This window comes from Dama dama, chromosome 14 (genome assembly GCF_033118175.1).
Source record: "Dama dama isolate Ldn47 chromosome 14, ASM3311817v1, whole genome shotgun sequence".
Lineage (NCBI taxonomy): Eukaryota > Metazoa > Chordata > Mammalia > Artiodactyla > Cervidae > Dama > Dama dama.
In genome coordinates, this window is record NC_083694.1 from 8081176 (window position 1) to 8103103 (window position 21928).

Here is a 21928-nt window from a genome sequence, read left to right on the forward strand (position 1 = left end):
TTGGAAGCTAATTAATTTACAATATTGTAATGGTTTTTGCCATACATTGGCATGAATCAGCCATGGATTTACATGTGTTCCCCATCCCGATACCCTCTCCCACCTCCCTCTCCATCCCATACCTCTGGGTCTTCCCAGTGCACCAGCCCTGAGCACTTGTCTCATGCATCCAACCAGGGCTGGTGATCTGTTTCACCCTTGATAGTATACTTGTTTCAATGCTATTCTCTCCGAACATCCCACCCTCGCTTTCTCCCACAGAGTCCCAAAGTTTGTTCTGTACATCTGTGTCTCTTTTTCTGTTTTGCATATAGGGTTATTGTTACCATCTTTTTAAATTCCGTATATATGCGTTAGTATACTGTATTGGTCTTTATCTTTCTGGCTTACTTCACTCTGTATAATGGGCTCCAGTTTCATCCATCTCATTAGAAATGATTCAAATGAATTCTTTTTAATGGCTGAGTAATATTCCATGGTGTATATGTACCATAGCTTCCTTATCCATTCATCTGCTGACGGGCATCTAGGTTGCTTCCTTGTCTTGGCTATTATAAACAGTGCTGCGATGAACATTGGGGTGCACGTGTTTCTTTCAGATCTAGTTTCCTCGGTGTGTATGTGCAGAAGTGGGATTGCTGGGTCATATGGCAGTTCTATTTCCAGTTTTTTAGTAATGTGGAGACTTTACAAATTAGAATTTGGAGATGCAAAAAGGAAAGCAATCAAGAATAATTCATGGCCTCTTTTCTAGCTGGAAACATAGAGTGAATTAAAGAGACCTAAAGGAAGATTCTAGCTGTGCCAGTTTCAGTGAAGTTAAAAACAATTTACAAATAGCTTATGTGGCTTAATATAAAAACAAACAAACAAACAAAAAACCCTAAAAGACAGAATATCTAAAAACACACTTCTCCAAAGAAGACATACAGATGACCAAGAGGCACATGGAAAGGTGTTCAATATTGCTAGTTGTTAGAGGAAAACAAGGCAAAACTACAATGAGATATCACCTCACAGCAATAAGAATAACCATCATCAAAAAGCTACAAACAATAAATATTGAAGACGGTGTAGACAGAAGGAAACTGTCCTGCACTGTTGGTGGAAATATAAATTAGTACAGCCACTATAAAGAACAGCATGGAGATTCCTTAAAAAACTAAACATAGAACTACCACATGATTCAGCAGCCCCACTCTTGTGCATATATACGTAGAAAAACACAGTTTTAAAGGATACATGTACCCCAAACATCACTGCAGCACTATTTACAACAGCCAAGACATGGAGACAACCTAATGTCCATTAGCCGATGACTGGATAAAGAAGATGTGGTATATACATACAATGGAATATTACTTAGCCATTACAAAGATTGAAATAATGCATTTTCAGCAACATGGATGTATCTGGAGATCATCATTTTAAACGAAGTAAGTAAGACAGAGATAGACAAATATCATATATCACTTACATGTAGAATCTAAAAAAAAAAAGATACAAATTAATTTGTTTACAAAACATAAACAGACTCACAGACTTGGAGAACAAACTTCTGGTTACCAGGAGGGATAGACTGGAATTTTGGACTTAACATGTACATAATGTGTGTTAGTCACTTAGTCATGGCTGACTCTGATTCCTCATGGACTGTAACCTGCCAGGCTCCTCTGTCTATGGAATTCTCCAGACAAGACTACTGGAGTGGGTTGCCATTTCCTTCTCCGGGGGATATTCCTGACCCAGGGATTGAACCCAGGTCTTCTGCATCGCAGGCAGTTTCCTTACCATCTGAACTATAGGGAAATCCTATGTACACAACGCTATATTTAAAATAGATAACCAACAAGGACCTATTGTATAGCACATGGAACTCTGCTCAATACTCTGTTATAACATTAAAGAACTTGAAAAAGAATAGATACATACATATGTATAAATGAATCACTTTGCTGTATACCTAAACCTAATACATTATTCATCAACTTCCCTTTAATATAAAATAAAAATTCTAAAACAAACAAACAAACAAACAACAACAACAAAAAAAGAAAACTTAACTTTGTGCAACTGAAAGATGACCTAGTAGAAAATTTCTCAGAAGATACTTAAAAAAACAAGCAAACAAAAAATAAAGGTGAATTCATGTGACAAAGAAAATACCTCTTTTGAGGAATATAGGTAAATGTTATGAAATGGATCAGATGGCTAGAATGGCAACTTATGAAACTGAGCAACTTGGTGGACTTATGGAATACTCTCCAGTATTTATCACAAGCATATAGGTGTGTGTAGTGTGACCTGGGAGGTCTAAAAGTTGCTGCAACAGCTTGGTTTTACCAAATATTCAGTGGCATGCTGTTAAGCTCAACAAAGCTTCATCTGGGCATTGTGAAATCTCAAATTTCATGGAGTTACCCAAAGCTGAAGTCAGCAACTTAATTGATTTACAAGTGTGGTTATATTTATTTATTTATTTTTTCATTTATTTTTATTAGTTGGAGGCTAATTACTCTACAGTATTGTAGTGGTTTTTGCCATACATTGACATGAATCAGCCATGGATTTACAGGTGTTCCCCATCCTGATCCCCCCTCCCGTCTCCCTCCCCATCCCATCCCTCTGTGTCTTCCCAGTGCACCAGCCCTGAGCACTTATCTCATGCATCCAACCGGGGCTGGTGATCTGTTTCACCCTTGATAGTATACTTGTTTCAATGCTATTCTCTCAGAACATCCCACCCTCGCCTTCTCCCACAGAGTCCCAAAGTTTGTTCTGTACATCTGTGTCTCTTTTTCTGTTTTGCGTACAGGGTTATCGTTACCATCTTTTTAAATTCCACATATATGCGTTAGTATACTGTATTGGTCTTTATCTTTCTGGCTTACTTCACTCTGTATAATGGGCTCCAGTTTCATCCATCTCATTAGAAATGATTCAAATGAATTCTTTTTAATGGCTGAGTAATATTCCATGGTGTATATGTACCATAGCTTCCTTATCCATTCATCTGCTGATGGGCATCTAGGTTGTGTGTAGTTATATTTAAAAGAAAATTACCCTGAAATTTATTTTGAGTAGGTCAACCAAGACTTTCTCAGTAGACCAATAGAAAACCCTGATTTATTTTTTATTTTATATATGTATATATATACAATAAGCAATTTTTATTAGATATTGATTATATGCTAATTATTTTGTTATACTTCATTGATAGCCTAAAGAAAATTAGCTATTGTGTAACCACTGCTTCAATGAATTAATGAAGCATTTTATTTCAAATGTATATTGTAAAAATTTTTATTAGCATTTTAAAAAGATGTTATTTTTCCAAAGCATTTGGATACTAACATTTGAGTACTATGAAAATGGCATCCATAACTTCTTTTACTTTTAATTAGATTTTTATATTTATTAGCCTTTCCTTGTGGCTCAGCCACTAAGGAATCTGCCTGACATGTGGGAGACCTGGGTTCAATCCCTGGGTTGGGAAAATCCGCTGGAGAAGGGAAAGGCTACCCATTCCAGTATTCTGGCCTGGAGACGTCCTTGGACTGTATAGTCCATGGGGGTCACAAAGAGTTGGACACAACTGAGCCTGTCTTTTATTTTTAATTAGATTTTTATATTTATTACCTAAGCTTTAAAATGAAATTATTTGTATCCTCTTTACCTATGAATTTGTCTCTTTACAAAGAGATACTTCTCTTCCATAGACTGCTTTAATAGATTTTTAAATCTGTGCCTTATCTTAAAAAAAAAAAAGTGTTTTTTAAAGAAAGATGTGAGACAGTATGTTTAACCACACAAATATAAAATCCAAATCACTGAACATTCAGCAAGTTGTCATTCTAGAGAATAATAAAATAAACAAGTGAAACTCCTAAAGTAATGAAAATGTCACATGTCATTAAGTTTGATGGAAGTGTAGATAAGAAGTACACATGATCAATTTCTATTTTATTCTTAAACCTCATTATTATTTATTAATGCATTAAATCAACATGTTTGTTTGCTTTGCATGCAACTCATGAGGTACTGACAATTTGAAAATACCTTAAAGGACTGGGCCTGTAGGTCTGGGGCTGTTATTGAAATAATTTTCTTATTATATATTAGTATAACTGTTAAAACATTCAGAGGATTTTTGGTGATCTGACTCTATTGATATTTCAACCTCCTAAAGTTGAAGATGTGGCTTTCGTAGGACTGGGCTTGTGCTTCAGTAATTTATGTGCAGCAATCAAAATGGGATTTCACAAATTATTGGAAAGCCAGAAGGTTATTCCAGCCTTACAGTGTGAATGGCTTAAGAATTTTACCTTTTCAAATGAGTAAGAAAAGGAAGGCTTGCCAACCCTTGAATATGTTTAATGGTCCAGAGTGAATAATCTGTAAGAATGGTATTTCACACTTTTTTTTTTTTTTAATATTGAAGCTATTGAGGAGGAAAAAAAGAGGGACACAAATTTCTAGGAGAATATGCTGCTGCTGCTAAGTCACTTGAGTCGTGTCTGACTCTGTGCAACCCCATAGACGGCAACCCACCAGGCTCCCCCATCTTTGGGATTCTCCACGCAAGAATGCTAGAGTAGGTTGCCATTTCCTTCTCCAATGCATGCATGCATGCTAAATTGCTTCAGTTGTGTCCGACTCTGTGTGACCCCATGGAAAGCAGCCCACCAGGCTCCTCTGTCCACGGAGTTCTCTAGGCAAGAATACTGGAGTGGGTGCCATTTCCTTCTCTGCTAGGAGAACATAAGAGATCACTTTTCCAAGAAAATGACATTTATACTGGATACTAAAATACAGCTGAACAGTTTATTTTAATTATAATTCAATATAGTCTGCTAATTGATTAATTTATATGTTTTTCAAAGTATAAGTGAGTTTATGAATTTCCATTTTTGCTTACTCAGAAGATGGTCACTCATGGAGCATGAATGCAGATTCTGGGAGTGGATTAAATGTTTCTAAAACCTGGGATTCACAGTGATGACACTCTCTCAGGAGCAAGAACTTCTGGAAGATAGTAAGAGAAAAAAAGGGGTTCTGCATAGGAGGAAAGACCGGATGTCAGAAAGGTGACAAGAGTTACCTGTGGGTCATGTTGAACAAATCCCATCAATAAAAACTATAGCGTATATCTTTAACAAATTCATATCTAAAGTGGGGTTATATTTTCTAGCCAACAGAGGAGAGAGTTTCATATCTGGATCTGTTGAGATGTAGACTCAAAAAGAGCCATGTGATAAGCACATTTTCCTGAAACTTTGGAAAGAGTAAAAGCCTCTTTATACTGAGAAATCATTGGCTTGGCACAAGTTTACCTAATTATGAGGGAGCATGAAACTTCTAAATCACATGTTACAAACTGATTTACCTTCTTTGACATATGGGCTTCCTGATGGCTCAGACAGTAAAAAAACGCTGCCTGCAATGCAAAAAACCTAGGATTGATCCGTGGGTCAGGAAGATCCCCTGGAGAAGGGAATGGCAACCCACTCCACTATTCTTGCTTGGAGAATTTCATGGACAGAGCAGACTGGCAGGCTATAGGCCATGAGGTTGCAAAGAGGTGGGTAAGACTGAGAGACTAACACTTTCTTTCCTTTTCTTATCATATAAAGTTGTTATCACTGAAGTGATATCAACAGTGCATTTTTCCATGGACTTCCAAACCACTAGACTCAATCTAACCACAGCCTAAGAACTTGGGAGCAGATGATCAGATAGAAAGTCAATTTTAAACAGTGTAATGTGTCTTAATGAGAGAGAGCAAGCCTTTATAGAGTAAATCTTCTCTTGGAATTGCATCGTAGACAAAATTACTGAATCTAGAGCTTTGAGAAATTGCAGTTCTTTTTGGAAGGGAAAAGATGTAATAACATAATGAGTTAGTTAATTCAAAATACATTATTGAGCACTTAGTATGTGCCAGCTATTCTTCCAGGTACGAGGAATACATTGCTGAATGAAACTGGCAAAAAATCCCTATCTGTCTACATGGACCTTGTATTAACATGGGAGGAAACAAATAAAAAGTGACACCCTAGAAGTTGAGTGATCTAGGTTTCTAATAAGAGCATCTTACATCTAACATGTTTCTAATAAGAGCATCTAACATATACCATGTTAAATGATGCTGTGGCTCAAGTAAGATTAAAAGAATGATATCATCATTATTAGCTTCACAGTGGTCGTGGTGACCACAGAAACACTATTTTCAGAGGAGTATTTAAAAAAATCTCAAGACTTAAGAAAGAAGAAAAAAGTTGAATGATGGATAGACTAGGTAACTCTTTAGGAGCATTGCTTCAAAAGAGAGCAGATAAATCAAAAGCTTGAGTGTCAATGGGGGTAAAAAAAATATTTTTCTTTCAATAAGAGAGAAAATACATTGTTTGTATGCTGATTCATATGGTAAAACAGACACGGAAAAATGGTGAAGTAAAAGGGGAGACCTACTTGAGAAATATCCTTTACTTGGTATCACAGGATAATATTCATTTATAAGTAAAATGGATTGTCATGCGCATGAGCAGGAACAGTTCAACTATAGTAGTAAGAGGAAAGATGGGAGTTTGAAAAGGAGACTAAAGGAAATGCTCTTTTAGTTGTGTCTATCATCTCCTTGAAGTGGAAAGCCAGGTCATCTGTTGAGAGTGATGACTGGGGAGCGATGTCACAAAATTTAGAAGAGAAGAGAACACTATGATAATCAATTAAAAGTGGCAAAGGCAATGGATTAGAGGAATAAACACGGGTTGCCTTGTCATACCAGTGATCTTGTGATGTTCCCTTCAGTTCAGTTGCTCAGTCGTTTCAGACTTTTTGAGAACCCATGGACTACACCATGCCAGGTTTCCCTGTCCATCCCCAACTCCCAGAGCTTACGCAGACTCATGTCCATTGAGTCGGTGATGACATCCAACCATCTCATCCTCTGTCGTCCCCTTCTCCTCCCGCCTTCAATCTTTCCCAGCATCAGGGTATTTTCTAATGAGTTAGTTCTTTGCATCAGGTGGCCAAAGTATTGGAGGTTCAGCATCAGCCCTTCAAATGAATATTTAGAACTGATTTCCATTAGGATGCACTGGTTGAATCTCCTTGCAATCCAAGGAATTCTCAACAGTCTTTTCCAACACCACATTTCAAAAGCATCAATTCTTTGGGGCTAAGTTTTCTTTACAGTCCAACTCTCACATCCATACATGGCTACTGGAAAAACCATAGATATGACTAGATGGACCTTTGTCAGCAAAGTAATGTCTTTGCTTTTTAATATGCTGTCAAGGTTGGCCATAGCTTTTTTTGCAAGGAGCAAGTGTGTTTTAATTTCATGGCTGCAGCCACAATCTTCAGTGATTTTGGAGCCCCCCAAAATAAAGTCCCTCACTGTTTCCATTGTTTCCCCATCTATTTGCCATGAAGTAAAGGGACCAGATGCCATGATCTTAGTTTTCTGAATGTTGAGTTTTAAGCCAACTTTTTCACTCTCCTCTTTCAATTTCATCAAGAGATTCTTTAATTCTTCTTTCCTTTCTGCCATAAGGGTGGTGCCATCTGCATATGGGAGGTTATTGATATTTCTCCTGGCAATCTTGATTCCAGCTTGTGCTTCATCCAGCCCGGCATTTTGTATGATGTACTCTGCTATAAGTTAAATAAGTAGGATGACAATATACAGCCTTGACATACCCCTTTCCCAATTTGGAACCAGTCTGTTGTTCCATGTTCAGTTCTAACTGTTGCTTCCTGACCTGCATACAGATTTCTCAGGAGGCAGATCAGGTAGTCTGTTATTCCCATCTCTTGAAGAATTTTCCACAGTTTGTTGTGATCCACACAGTCAAGGGCTTTGGCAGAGTCAATAAAGCAGAAGTAGGTGTTTTTCAGGAACTCTATTGCTTTTTTGATGATCCACCACATGTTTGAAATTTGATCTCTGGCTTACAAGATGGCCTACAAGAAGGACATGAGCTCATCTCCTCCTGCGAGAACTACAAAATTACAACTTGGCATTGAATAACCATCAACAGGAGAATGTTGGATCCCACCAAAAAAAGATACCCTATGTCCACAGGCAAAGGAGAAGCCTCAGCAAGATGGCAGGAAGGGTGAAATTGAATTTAGAATCAGCCCATACCTGTCAGTGATGCTTGGAGGGCTCAAGCAAACCTTGTGTGCACGAGGACCCAGAGACCCCACAGAAACTGAGCCAGAACTGTGCTTGAGTGTCCTCCAGAGGTACAAGTCAGCAGTGACCTGCTGCAGGTGCAGGGGCTCTGGGTGCAGCAGACCTGGGTATGGCATAAGCCCTCTTGTAGGAGGTCACCATTAAGCCTACCAAAGAGCCACAAGAACTTACGCAGGACTGGGAAACAGACTCTTGGAGGGCAAACACACACACACACACACACACACACACACACACACACACACAAAAACCTTGTGTGCACCAGGACCCAGAAGAAAGGACCAGTGACCCCACAAGAGACCTACCCAGACTTGTCTGTGAGTGTCCAGGAGTTTTCAGTGAAGGTGTTGATCAGCGGTGGCCTGCTGCACGGTCGTGGGCACTGAGTGCAACAGTGCCTTTATGGGACCTTTTGAAGAAGGTCACCATTATCTACATTACCTCCACCATACTTTGGCCTTAGGTCAAACAACACGGAGGGAACACAGCTCCACCCATCAGTACAAGATCCAGTTTCCCCCTCAGTCAGTCTCTCCCATCAGGAAGCTTCCACAAGCCTCTTTCCTCATCCATTAGCGGGCAGACATAATGAAAACCACAATCACAGAAAACTAACCAAATGGGTCCCATGGATCACACCTTTGTCTAATTCAATGGAACTATGAGCCATGTTGTGTAGGGCCACCCAAGACAGATGGGTCATGGTGGAGAGTTCTGACAAAACGTGGTCCATTGGAGAAGGGAATGGCAAACCACTTCAGTAGTCTTGCCTTGAGAACCCCATGAACAGTATGTTCCTGGTGACATATTTAAATAGAAATAACTCTCATTTTTAAAAAATTTATTCTTTAGCTACACAGCTGCATGGACACAGTTGTAAGCTAGGCAGAATATTGGATTTATCCAAATTTGTTATTTGGTTAAGGGTGTACACATTTGAATGGATTTTACTTAATGTGTGGCAGCCTGTCAAGCAAGAGTTGAATTTCTGTTGAGAGAAAAGAAACCAGAGACATTTGTGGGAACTAGAGAAAGGATTTTGAGTAGTGGTTACTATACGATGCTGAAATGTTGCCAACTAACCAGGAACTGGAGGAAGAGAAGTGAATGAGTTTAATGGTATGGTAGGAATTATATATGATCTCAAATCAGTAAATTAGGGTAGAATTTGTGGCAGCATCGAAGTGGGTATATGGTAATTTAGATAGAAGCCAATGTTTTATTAATCTTAGGATCTTTTGTTAACAGGAATATAAAAACACACTTATTCCATGGATCATAGAGGCAATATGTCAGTTATCCAAGCAATTTTCAAAACTGGCCTAGCTACAACTAGTCAATTCAGGAGTGGCTAATTAGAAATATTTCTGGAAAAGCAACACAAAAGACATGATTCTGCCATCTAGCCCTCACCTCTCCCTTCCCACAATGGTTGCCCTTAGTGAAGAAGAAATTTAAAGTAGAAGAAGAATTAATTTTCTCTACCCTTAGTGATCATGGCACATGATTAAAGGGATATGTATCCTGGAAGAACAAGCTTAATATGGTGACTAAAGGTGATGCAGGTGACAGTGAATCACATGAGGATAGAAATAGTCCAGATTCTCCTTTCAAGAGATGTCATCCAGACAAAATTTGGAATTCAGATTGAATAAGCTTTTTAATACATTATTTTTCATATAAGAATGTGAGTTACCATAAAAATAACTCAGTGTTATTACTTGTCCATGTCAAGAAGATCAAATGTATACAGCATAGATTTCAGAAAAGATCAAGGGAATAATTACAGTTTACTAAGGATAGAATTTGGTTTTGCTGCAGCAAGAACAACAGTAATGTTTTACAGGTGATGCCACTGAGATCAAGAAAGCAAATACATTTATAGGGTCACATAGTAAGTGGATGAGTCTGAATTCAATCTCACCTTGTAGAGTTTGCCCTCTTGAGTTACTAAGGAAGGAAATATTAACCTGGTCCCCCAGAATGTACTGTCTATGTAAGGAAGGATTGAAGTGCAGAGTGAATCTGACCTCTTGTATATAAAGGTGCGTGAGTACTGACTTCCCTCCTTCAGAAGTCACAGGTTCTGGGGAGGGATGATAACAAGGTCAGGCTCCCACCTGAAGATGCTGCTGCACAGCCAGATAGGAGTCTTTAGAGGGTCTATCTAGGAAGATGAAAGAATTACAACAGACATCTTAAACTCAGAATTCATTCTGACTGCCAAGCAACCTTTAATAATGATACTGCTTTGTGTATTTGACCCTGCACTTTTCATAACTACTCAAATATTTCTAAATGCTTCTTGTGATGCAGAATAAGTACTTAGTGGTTGTGCTAATACATGAGATCAAATGATAGGAATCAGTGCTCTAGAAAAAGGACTAGAGCATTTCAATTTATGAAAGATTCAAGGTCAAGACATGATCTCAAAGAAGGAAACAAGGAAAGAGAAAGTTTTTTTCTAATTCTTAGGGGAAAATGATCTAATTTTAGGGAGATAAAAGATAAGCAGGATGAATGAACTTTAACATTGAAGTGTCTTGATTGTAATAATACAAAAAAATAAAATAAAATAGTGTAGATTTTTTTCTTACTTCCTGCTCCTTGCAGTATGCAGTAGAGCACAATTCCTACTAAAATCCCAACAGTATTCTTTGTAGATGTATCTAATTTAGCTACTTATTTAAAAGAAAAATCAAGGAAACCAAAACAATTTTGAAAAAGAAAAAAATTGAAAGAATTATACTGTCTTATTTTAAGACTTAACATATAGCTAAGTTAAAAGAAAAAAAAAAAAAAAAAGAAAGAAAGAAAATGTACTATTGGCAGGTTTAAGGACACATGGATTAAAGGAACAGAATCAAGAAGCCAGAAACTGACCGACCCAGAAATAGTCAGCTAATTTTAGACAAGTGTGTCAAAGCAAATAAGTGGAAAAGGAATGATCTTATCAACAAATGATATCAGATAATTACAAACTCAACCTAAATTTCACATCTTATTCAAAGCTTACTCGACAAACACTGTAATACTACACAATGTTAGAATGACAGTCTCTTCAACAAATGGTTCTGGGAAAACTGTATAGCTATGTGTAAATGAAATTAGATCATTGTTTAACATGATACACAAAAATAAGCTCATAATAGATTGAAGACCTAAATGTGAGACCAGACACTGTAAACCTCCTAGAGGAAAATATAGGCAGACCACTCTCTGACATAAATCACATCAAGATCTTTTTTGTCTCCCAGAAAAATGGAAATAAAAACAAAAATAAACAAATGGGACCTACTTAAACTTAAAATCTTGTGCACAGCAAAGAAAACAATAAAAAAAAAAAAAAAAAAAGACACCTCCAGATTGGGAGAAAATATTGGCAAATTATGTAACCAAAAGGGATTAGTCTCCAAAATATACAAACAACTCATGAAGCTCAACATCATCAAAACAAACAGCCCAATCCAAAAATGGGCAGAAGACTTAAACAGACATTTCTCCAAAGACATACAGATGGCCAAAAGGTACATGAAAAAAGGTGTTCAACATCACTAATCACTAATTATAAGAGAAATGCAAATAAAAACTACAGTGAGATATCACCTCATAGCAATCAAAATGGTTTTCATCAAAAATCCACAAACAGTAAATGCTAGAGAGGATGGGAAGAGAACAGAACCATCCTACATTGTTAATAGGAACGGAAATTGGTACAGCCTCTGTGGAGAACAGTATGGAGGTTCTTTAAAAAACTAAAAATAGAAAACTAAAAATAGAACTACCATATTTCCAATCAGTCCTGCTTCTGGGCATATAACCAAAAGAAAACATGGCCCAAAAGTAAGCACGCACCCCAGTATTGATTGCAACACTGTTTACAATAGCCAAGACATGGAAGAAACATAAACTGTATCAACAGAGGAATAGATAAAGAAGATGTGGTACATACATTCAATGGAACATTACACAGTCATCAAAGAAAAATGAAATAATGTCATTTGCAGCAACATAGATGGAACTAGAGACTGTCATAATGGTGAAGTAAGTCAGAGAAGGAGAAATATCTTATGACATCCCTTATATATAGAATTTAAAAAGACATGATATGAATGAACTTATTTACAAGAGAGAAACAGACTCACAGACTTAGAGAAAAGACTTCTGATTGCCAGAGGGGAAAAAGGGGGCAGAAGGGATAGTTAGGGAGTTTGGGATGGACAGGTACACACTGCTATGTTTAAAATGGATAACCAACAAGGAACTATGTATAGCACATGGAACATTGCTCATTGTCATGAGGCAGCCTGGACGGGAGGGGAGTTTGGGGGAGAATGCATACATGTATATGTATGGCTGAGCTAATTTGCTTTCTACCTAAAACTATCACAACATTGCTAATATGCTATTTGTTATCGTTTAGTTGCTACATCATATCCAGGTTTTTGTGACCCCATGGACTGTAGCCCACCAGCTCCTCTGTCTCTGGGGTTTCCCAAACAAGAGTATACTGAAGTGGGTTGCCATTTCCTTCTCTAGGGGATCTTCCTGATCCAGGGATCAAGCCCATGTCTCCTGCATTGGCAGGTGATTCTTACCACTGAGTCACCCGGAAAGCCAATGCAAAATAAAAAGTCTAATAAAAAATAAGTTAAAACCAAAGCAAAAAAACAAAAACAAAGCTTTAAAAAATGCATAACAGGCTTAAATGTAAAACAAAACAAAACATCAGAAGTGTAAGAAAAAAAATTGGTTAACTAAGGTAAAATTTAAAAACAAAAAAGCAAACACAAATAAAAGCTCTTACTCAAGAACCCAAAAGCATGACCATAAAAATTTTAAAATATATAAACTAATGTACTTAAACCTAAAAGGTTTTGTTCTTTATAAAGAATATGTTAAGCAGATTAAAGACAATGCAAACTGAGGCAAATTATTTGCAAATTACACATGAAAAATTATTTAGTTTCATAGTATGCAAGTAACTTTATATTAGTAAGAACTGCTTCAAAATATAGATCAATCGATGTAGATCAATTTGAGGAGAGTTGACAGTTACTAGTTTAATAGTCCAATTCACAAACACATTATATCTCTCCATTTACTTAGATTTTCCTGGATTTTTTCATTAGGCATTAATATTTTTTTGACATTCAGCTACTATACATGTTTAGATATACTTATCCCTACATACTTCATTGTTTAGGGTGTGTGATGACTAAAGACGCTATGTTTTCAAATTTTATTTTCCCTTGTATTTTTCAGTATACAGAAAAAAACTGCTTTTAGTTATTGACTATGTGTCCGGAAACCTTGCCTAACTCACTTATTTGTCAAGGATTCTAGAATTATTTTTGGTAGATTCCTTGGTATTTTCTATGTAAATAACTATGTCTTCTGCAACTAGTGGAGCCTCTGGATAAGGGTGAAAGAGGAGAGTGAAAAAGTTGGTTTGAAACTCAGCATTCAAAAAACGAAAATGGTGACAATGGGTCACATCAATGCATGGCAAATAGAAGGGGGAAAAGTAGAGCCAGTGACAGATTTTCTCTTCTTGGGCTCTAAAATCACTGCGGATGGTGACTGAAGCCATGAAATTAAAAGATGCTTGCTCCTTGGAAGGAAAGTTATGGCAAACCTAGATAGTGTATTAAAAAGCAGAGATACCACTTTACTGACAAAAGTCCATATAGTCAAAGTGATGGTTTTTCCAGTAGTCATGTACAGATGTGGGGAATGGACCATAAAAAAGGCTGAGTGCTGAAGAATTTATGTTTTTGAACTGTGGTGTTGGAGAAGACGATTCAGAGTCCCTTGGATTGCAAGGAGATCAAACCAGTCAGTCCTAAAGGAAATCAATCTGGAATATTCTTTGGAAGGACTGATGCTGAAGCTGAAGCTCCAGTACTTTGGCCAACTGATGCAAAGAGCTGACTTGTTAGAAAAGACCCTGGTGCTGGGAAAGATTGAAGGCAGAAGAAGGAGGGGACAACAGAGGATGAGATGGTTGTTTGGCATCATTAACTTAATGGATTTGAGTCTGAACAAGCTCCGGAAGATGGTGAAAGGCAGGGAGGTCTGGCATGCTGCAGTCTATGGGGTCACAGGGTCAGATATGACTGAGTTACTGAACAACAGCAATGCATACTTAGGAAGAGGAATCAAACTAAAGAGACTATATTAAATATAATACTCATGGTTACTCAAAATAGTACCATAATAGCTACATTATCAAAGTTTGGTTTTTAAATAAAGTTTTGCACAACCCTCCTTAAATTCTTAATTCTCATTTTAACACAGTGTGTTGTCTTTCTGCTCTCTTTCTGCTCTTTTTTTCTCTATATATCCAGAATGTTCAAGCTGCTCCCTCAACTCCTAGCACCACAATCCACCTGATAAAACAGTCTGAAACAGTACAATTCCCTAATGATAAATAAAGACCAGGTAAGGAGCAGTCTTCAATTTGTATATAATCATTAAGATAAAATAACCATAGAGGAACTAGGCTCTAAAGAAGTACATATTTAAGTAAGAACATAAAATGATTTGGCTTTTTGTTTTTGCTGGTCATTCGTGCTGCGTGCTCAGTCGCCAAGTCATGCCTGACTCTCTGAGACCCCATGGACTGTTGCCCTCCAGGCTCCTCTGTCTATGGGATATTCCAGATAAGAACCTCGGAGTAGGTAGCCATTTCCTTCTCCATTTATTTTTAGCCAAGAAGTAGTCTGAAGTTAATTCTATCATTTTTCCAGAGAAGCAGTTTTCCCTTCCAAATTCAGTTTCCATAGTGCTTTAGGTGAAGGTCAGAGATTATACCTCTTCCAACCTATTATAATATACAGTCTACTGTAATAATGTATCTCTAATGTAAATGTCATTGCCATTTAAATCATTACATTTTTAATTTTCACAAAAATTTTTGGTCATTGATGTTATGCTGAATTGGCAAAACTCAGCAGTTTTATCTGGGCAATATATGCTGTATCTCAAAGATTATGAGATGTTAACCTAGAAGAAAGCTCAACATATGACCTTAACCAGCTCTGGTATTTGAGGCAGTGGAAGAGAACATTGTAGATGATTACCTAAATTTATACCATCCTGTTGTTTTTAAGTCACTAAACATATCTAACGCTTTATGACCACATGGACTGCAGCAAGCCAGCCTTCGCTGTTCTTCATTATTTCCCAGAGTTTGCTGAAATTCATATCCATTGAGTTGGTAATGCCATCCGACCATCTCATCCTCTGTTGTTCCCTTCTACTCCTGCCTTCAATCTTTGCCAGCATCAGGTCTTTTTCAATGAGTTGGCTCTTCACATCAGGTGTCCAAAGTATCTGTTTGGACTTTGATTGCTTAGGGACATTTATCCCTTGATAGGTCTTTCTTTTTATTTTCTTGTTTTCTGTTCCATTTTGTATTTTGTGAAGAATGTGGGCCTAATATTATTCTTCAATAATATTCTTCAGTCAGCACAGACTGGTCCATAAATAGATATAGTCCAACACAGTAAGTGAGATATTCTTAACTTTCATCCATACTAAAATAATTAATAGTGCTAGGGTCTGAATATTTATGTACCCCCAAAATTCACAGGCTAAAATCTTACCCTTTAAGGTCATAGAATTAGGAGGTAAAGTCTTTGGAAAATGATTAGCACATTTGGATGATGTCCTTATAAGAAAGCCCAGGAGAGCTTCATTTCCCCTCCTACCATGTGAAGACACAGCAGGAAGCTGCCATACTTGTATGAACCAGGAAGTCAACTTTATCAAATCTCCCCATCTTGTTCTTGGACTTCCAACTTCCAGAACTATGAGAAATACATTCCTGTTGTTTATAACTCATCCAGTTTACAATATTTTGTTATAGCAATCTAAATGTGCTAAGACAAATAGTCTTAAAAACCATGAATGAAACACTTGGGCCTGTCTCAACCAAATAAATATCCCATAATTATGAGTAGAATTAGAGCATAAAGTCAGTGTTGTAGATGACAACATAAAACTATGAGAAGAGCTTGGAGATGAAACACTGACCAGTCACAGCTTCAGTCATCACTCTAGATTGTCCCTCTTCTGAATCAAAGTAAACCTATTTTTTAAGATAATTTTTTTTTGTTGTCGTTTTTGGATCCATTTAGTTAATATAATTCTAACAGATACAGAAACTAACAGCTTTAGAAAGGATACAGCATGGAATAACTTGAGAACACATGCCAGTACATAAAAATGTGGCAGATTGGAACTACCAAATTTTCAAATTATAGTATTGATATTTGTGAAATACTGTCTCTAGGATAAAAAAAAAGAGGAGGCTACACACGCTGAGCAATAACTGAAAATTTGAACATGACAGGACTTGGTGAAAAGCAGAAGAAGACAAGGTTTGGATGAGAAATGAAGGACTATAAGATTTTAGGAGTGGATGAAGAACATATCAAGTATTGAAAGAACAGTAGAACAAAATGTAAAAACAGAAAATAATAGTGAGGAATTTCTCCTCACACTAAGATTATACATACTGATAGAATGTACTATATACTTTAGAATACATTGCATATTTTCCCCCAAATCATAATGTGGATATAATCCAAATATTACAATCATATTTTATTTGTATTCCATGTTTATATGCAATATATTAATAGAATTGTCCTCAGTTCCTACATTGGGATATATAAATTATTTATCCATTTTGTGCTCTCTGATTCAAACAAAAAATTTTGAGGTTGTTAAAATTTAATTCTGACAGAATGAAAACCACAGTCATAGAAAACTAATCAAACTGATCACAAGGCTGGACCTCAGCCTTGTCTAACTCAATGAAACTATGAGACATGCTCTGTAGGGTGACCCAAGACAGACAGGTCATGGTGGAGAGTTCTGAAAAAACATGGTCCACTGGAGAAAGGAATGGCAAAGCACTTCAGTATTATTTCCTTGAGAACCCCATGAAGAGTATGAAATGGCAAAAAGATAGGATACTGAGTCGGCTGGAGTCGCAGATCTTAATTCTAGCGGTGTGCTTCTGCGGGCCGTGGGAAAGACCATCCACCAAAAACTGTAAAACAAAATAAAGTATTCTCCTCAAATAAAAGAAAGCCAAGATCCATGAGTGGGCATCGGTCAACAAGGAAACGATGTGGAGATTCTCACCCGGAGTCCCCTTTGGGCTTCGGGCATATGACTACTCCCGGGTGTGTATTAAATAAGTTGTTCCAGTTACCTACACCACCATTGTCAAGACATCAACTTAAGCGGCTAGAAGAACACAGGTATCAGAGTGCCGGACGGTCCTTGCTTGAGCCTTTGATGCAGGGGTACTGGGAATGGCTCGTTGGAAGAGTTCCCTCCTGGATCGCTCCAAATCTCATCACGATCATTGGATTGTCAATAAACATCTGTACAACTGTTTTATTAGTCTTCTACTGCCCTACAGCTACAGAGCAGGCACCTCTGTGGGCGTATATTGCTTGTGCATGCGGCCTTTTCATTTACCAGTCTTTGGATGCTATTGATGGGAAACAGGCAAGAAGAACTAATAGTAGTTCTCCTTTGGGAGAACTTTTTGATCATGGGTGTGATTCACTATCGACAGTTTTTGTGGTTCTTGGAACTTGTATTACAGTGCAACTGGGGACAAACCCTGATTGGATGTTTTTTTGTTGTTTTGCTGGGACATTCATGTTCTATTGCGCACACTGGCAAACATACGTTTCTGGAACATTGCGATTTGGAATAATTGATGTGACTGAAGTGCAAATCTTCATAATAATCATGCATTTGCTGGCAGTGATTGGAGGACCACCTTTTTGGCAATCTATGATTCCAGTGCTGAATATTCAAATGAAAATTTTTCCTGCGCTTTGTACTGTTGCAGGGACCATATTTTCCTGTACAAATTACTTCCGTGTAATCTTCACAGGTGGTGTTGGAAAAAATGGATCAACGATAGCAGGAACAAGTGTCCTTTCTCCTTTCCTCCATATTGGATCAGTAATTACATTAGCTGCAATGATCTACAAGAAATCAGCAGTTCAGCTTTTCGAAAAGCATCCCTGTCTTTATATATTGACATTTGGTTTTGTATCTGCCAAAATCACCAATAAGCTTGTGGTGGCACACATGACCAAAAGTGAGATGCATCTGCATGACACAGCCTTCATTGGGCCAGCACTGTTGTTTCTGGACCAGTATTTTAACAGCTTTATTGATGAGTATATTGTACTTTGGATAGCCCTGGTTTTCTCTTTCTTTGATTTGATTCGCTACTGTGTCAGTGTTTGCAATCAGATTGCATCTCACCTGCATATACATGTCTTCAGAATCAAGGTCTCTACAGCTCATTCTAATCATCATTAATGATGTAACTGATGTTACATAGGAAGCTCATGTTTTCTGCAGGAAAGAATCCAAACATATTAAGGAGAATGGGGTGGTTAAGAACAAGAATAATTTATAATAATCAATGTTGTATAACTTTTATTCTTTGTTATTGATAACACTCCTTAACTATCCCTGTGTGAGAATGGGAATTTCAAGTTCCATCCTGTAAATGTACCTGTTGTCATGCAGGGTTGGCCCAAGAAAGCATGCAAGAAAAAAATACCATGTGTTTGTAGTTATCCTGGATTAAGAGTAAAATCATCATGGGGAGCAGATCCCCAGTGGTGATTTCTAATGTAGAATATTTGCAGGCCAAAATTGGTTGCTTTATAATTTTAACAAATCATCATCTTCTTAGTGACATCCTTGTTTAGTATCTTCTCAAGCTTTCTTTACTAGGGAGCTCAGCTTGTGGCACAGATATATCCTACTAGCCTATGAGGTGGAACTTGATAAAGATTTTGAATTTGGATTGAAAAGTTTCCTATCTTTACATTGTTGAGGAAGTCATTTTTTTATTGCTCAAGATACGGTATCTCATGGGCTTGGGAAATCCTGTTAGCATGCATAATAATGTGATAACTTTGTTGATCCATTTTATTTTTTTAAATAAACATATGATCTGAAAGCCAAAAAAAAAAAAAAAAAAAAAAGATAGGATACTGAAAGATGAACTCCCTAGGTCAGTAGGTGCCCAATACGCTACTAGAGATCAGTGGAGAAATAACTCCAGAAAAAAATGAAGAGATGGAGCCAAAGGAAAAACAACACCCAGTTGAGGATGTGACTAGTGATGGAAGTAAAGTCCAATGCTATAAAGAACAATATTGTATAGAAACCTGAAATGTTAGGTCCATGAATCAAGGTATGTTGAAAGTGGTCAAACAGGAGATAGCAAGAGTAACATTGACATTAAGTGAACTAAAATCAAGTGGAATGGGTGAATTTAACTCAGATGACCATTATATCTACTACTGTGTGTAAAAATTCCTTAGAAGAAGTGGAGTAGCCCTCATGGTCAGCAAAAGAGTCTGAAATGCAGTACATGGATGCACTCTCAGAAATGACAGAATGATCAATGTTTCCAAGGCAAACCATTCATATAACAGTAATCCAAGTCTATGCTCCAACCAGTAATGCTGAAAGAGCTGAAGTTGAATGGTTCTATGAAGACCTACAAGACCTTCTAGAACTAACACACACACACACACACACACACACACACACACACACACAATATCTTGTTTATTATAGGGGACTCGAATGCAAAAGTAGGAAGTCAAGAGATACCTGGAGTAACAGACAAATTTGGCCTTGGAGAACAAAATGAAACAGGGCAAATACTAACAGAGTATTGCCAAGAGAATGAGCTGGTCATAGTAAACACTCTCTCCCAATATCACAAAAGAAGACTCTGCATATGGACATCACCAGAGGGTCAATACTGAAATCAGATTGATTATATTCTTTGCAGCCAAAAGTGGAGAAGCTCTATACAGTCAGCAAAAAAAAAAAAAAAAAAAAAAAGAACAGGGGCTGACTGTGGCTCAGACCATGAACTCCTTATTGCAAAATATAGACTGAAATTGAAGAAAGTAGGGAAAACCACTAGACAATTAAGATATGACCTACATCAAATCCCTTATGATTATACAGTGGAAGTGATAGATTCAAAGGATTAGATCTCACAGAGTGCCTGAAGAACTATGGATGGAGTTTCATGATATTGTACCAGAGCCAGTGATCAAGACCATCTCCAAGGTGGGGGGTGGGGGGGATGTAAAAAGGCAAAATGGCTGTCTGAGGAGGCCTTACAAATAGCTGAGAAATGAAGAGAAGTGAAAGGCAAAGGAGAAAAGGAAAGACACACCCATTTGAGAGCAGAGTTCCAAAGAATAGCAAGGAGATATTAAAAAAAAAAAAAAAAGCCTTCCTTAGTGATCAATGAAAAGAAATAGAGAAAAACAAAAGAATGGAAAAGACTAGAGACCTCTTCAAGAAAATTAGAGATACCAAGGGAACATTTCATGCAAAGATGGGCACAATAAAGGACAGAAACAGTATGGAACTAACAGAAGCAAAAGATATTAAGAAATGGTGGCAAAAATAGAGAAGAACTATACAAAAAGATCTTAATGACCCAGACAACCATGATGGAGTGATCACTCATCTAGAGTCAAACATCTTGGGATGCAAAGTCAAGTGGGCCTTAGGAAGCATCAGTGCAAACAAAGCTAGTGGAGGTGATGGAATTCCAGTTGAGCTATTTCAAGTCCTAAAAGATGATGCTGTGAAAGTGCTGCACTCAATATGCCAGCAAATTTGGAAAACTCAGAAGTAGCCACAGGGCTGGAAAAGGTCAGTTTTCATTTCAGATCCGAAGAAAGGAAATCCCAAAGAATGTTCAAACTACCACAAAATTGCACTCATCTCACATGCTATCAAAGTAATGTTCAAAATTCTCCAAGCCAGGCTTCAACAGTTTGTGAACTGTGCACTTCCAGATGTTCAAGCTGTATTTAGAAAAGGCAGAGGAACCAGATAGCAAAATGCCAACATCTGCTGGATCATAGACAAAGCAAGAGAGTTCCAGAAAAGCATCTACTTCTGCTTTATTGACTACACCAAAGTCTTTGACTGTGTGGATCACAACAAACTGTGGAAAATTCTCCAAGAGATGGGACTATCAGATCGCCTTATCTGCCTCCTGAGAAATCTATATGCAGCTCAAGAAGCAACAGATAGAACTGATCATGGAACAACAGACTGGTTCCTAATCGGGAAAGGAGTATATCGAGGCTGTAAATTGTCACCCTGCTTATTTAACTTATATGCAGATTACATCATGTGAAATACTGGGCTGGAGGAAGTACAAGCTGCAATCAAGATTTTCAGGAGAAATATCAATAACCTCAGATATACAGATGGCACCACCCTTATGACAGAAAGTGAAGAAGAACTAAAGAGCCTCTTGATGAAAGTGAAAGAGGAGAGTGAAAAAGTTGGCTTAAAACTCAACATTCAGAAAACTAAATCATGGCATCTGGTCCCATCTCTTCATGGCAAATAGATAGATAAACAATGGGAACAGTGAGAGACTTTCATTTTTTTATTTTTGGGCTCCAAAATCACTGCAAATGGTGACTGCATCCATCATATTAAAGGTGCTTGCTCCTTGAAAGAAAAGTTATGACCAGCCTTGACACCTTATTAAAAAGCAGAGACATTACTTTGCCAAGAAATGTCTGTCTAATCAAAGTTATGGTTTTTTACCATAGTCATGTATGGATGTGAGTGTTGGACCATAAAGAAAGCCAAAAAATTGATGTTTTTGAA

General features: G+C 37.4%; 1 protein-coding gene across 1 annotated transcript; it reads left to right on the forward strand.

The window, feature by feature from the left end:
* Nucleotides 1-17222: 17222 nt before the first annotated feature.
* Nucleotides 17223-19227, forward strand: LOC133068994 (choline/ethanolaminephosphotransferase 1). Its single transcript, XM_061160007.1, has one exon. It carries the CDS (start codon nt 17318-17320, stop codon nt 18566-18568), a length of 1251 nt encoding a protein of 416 aa, XP_061015990.1. The 5' UTR covers nt 17223-17317; the 3' UTR covers nt 18569-19227.
* Nucleotides 19228-21928: the final 2701 nt, after the last annotated feature.

What these genes read in the sequence shown, in the direction of transcription:
- LOC133068994 (XM_061160007.1), top strand. Translation starts at nt 17,318, where the DNA reads ATGAGTGGGCATCGGTCAACAAGGAAACGATGTGGAGATTCTCACCCG.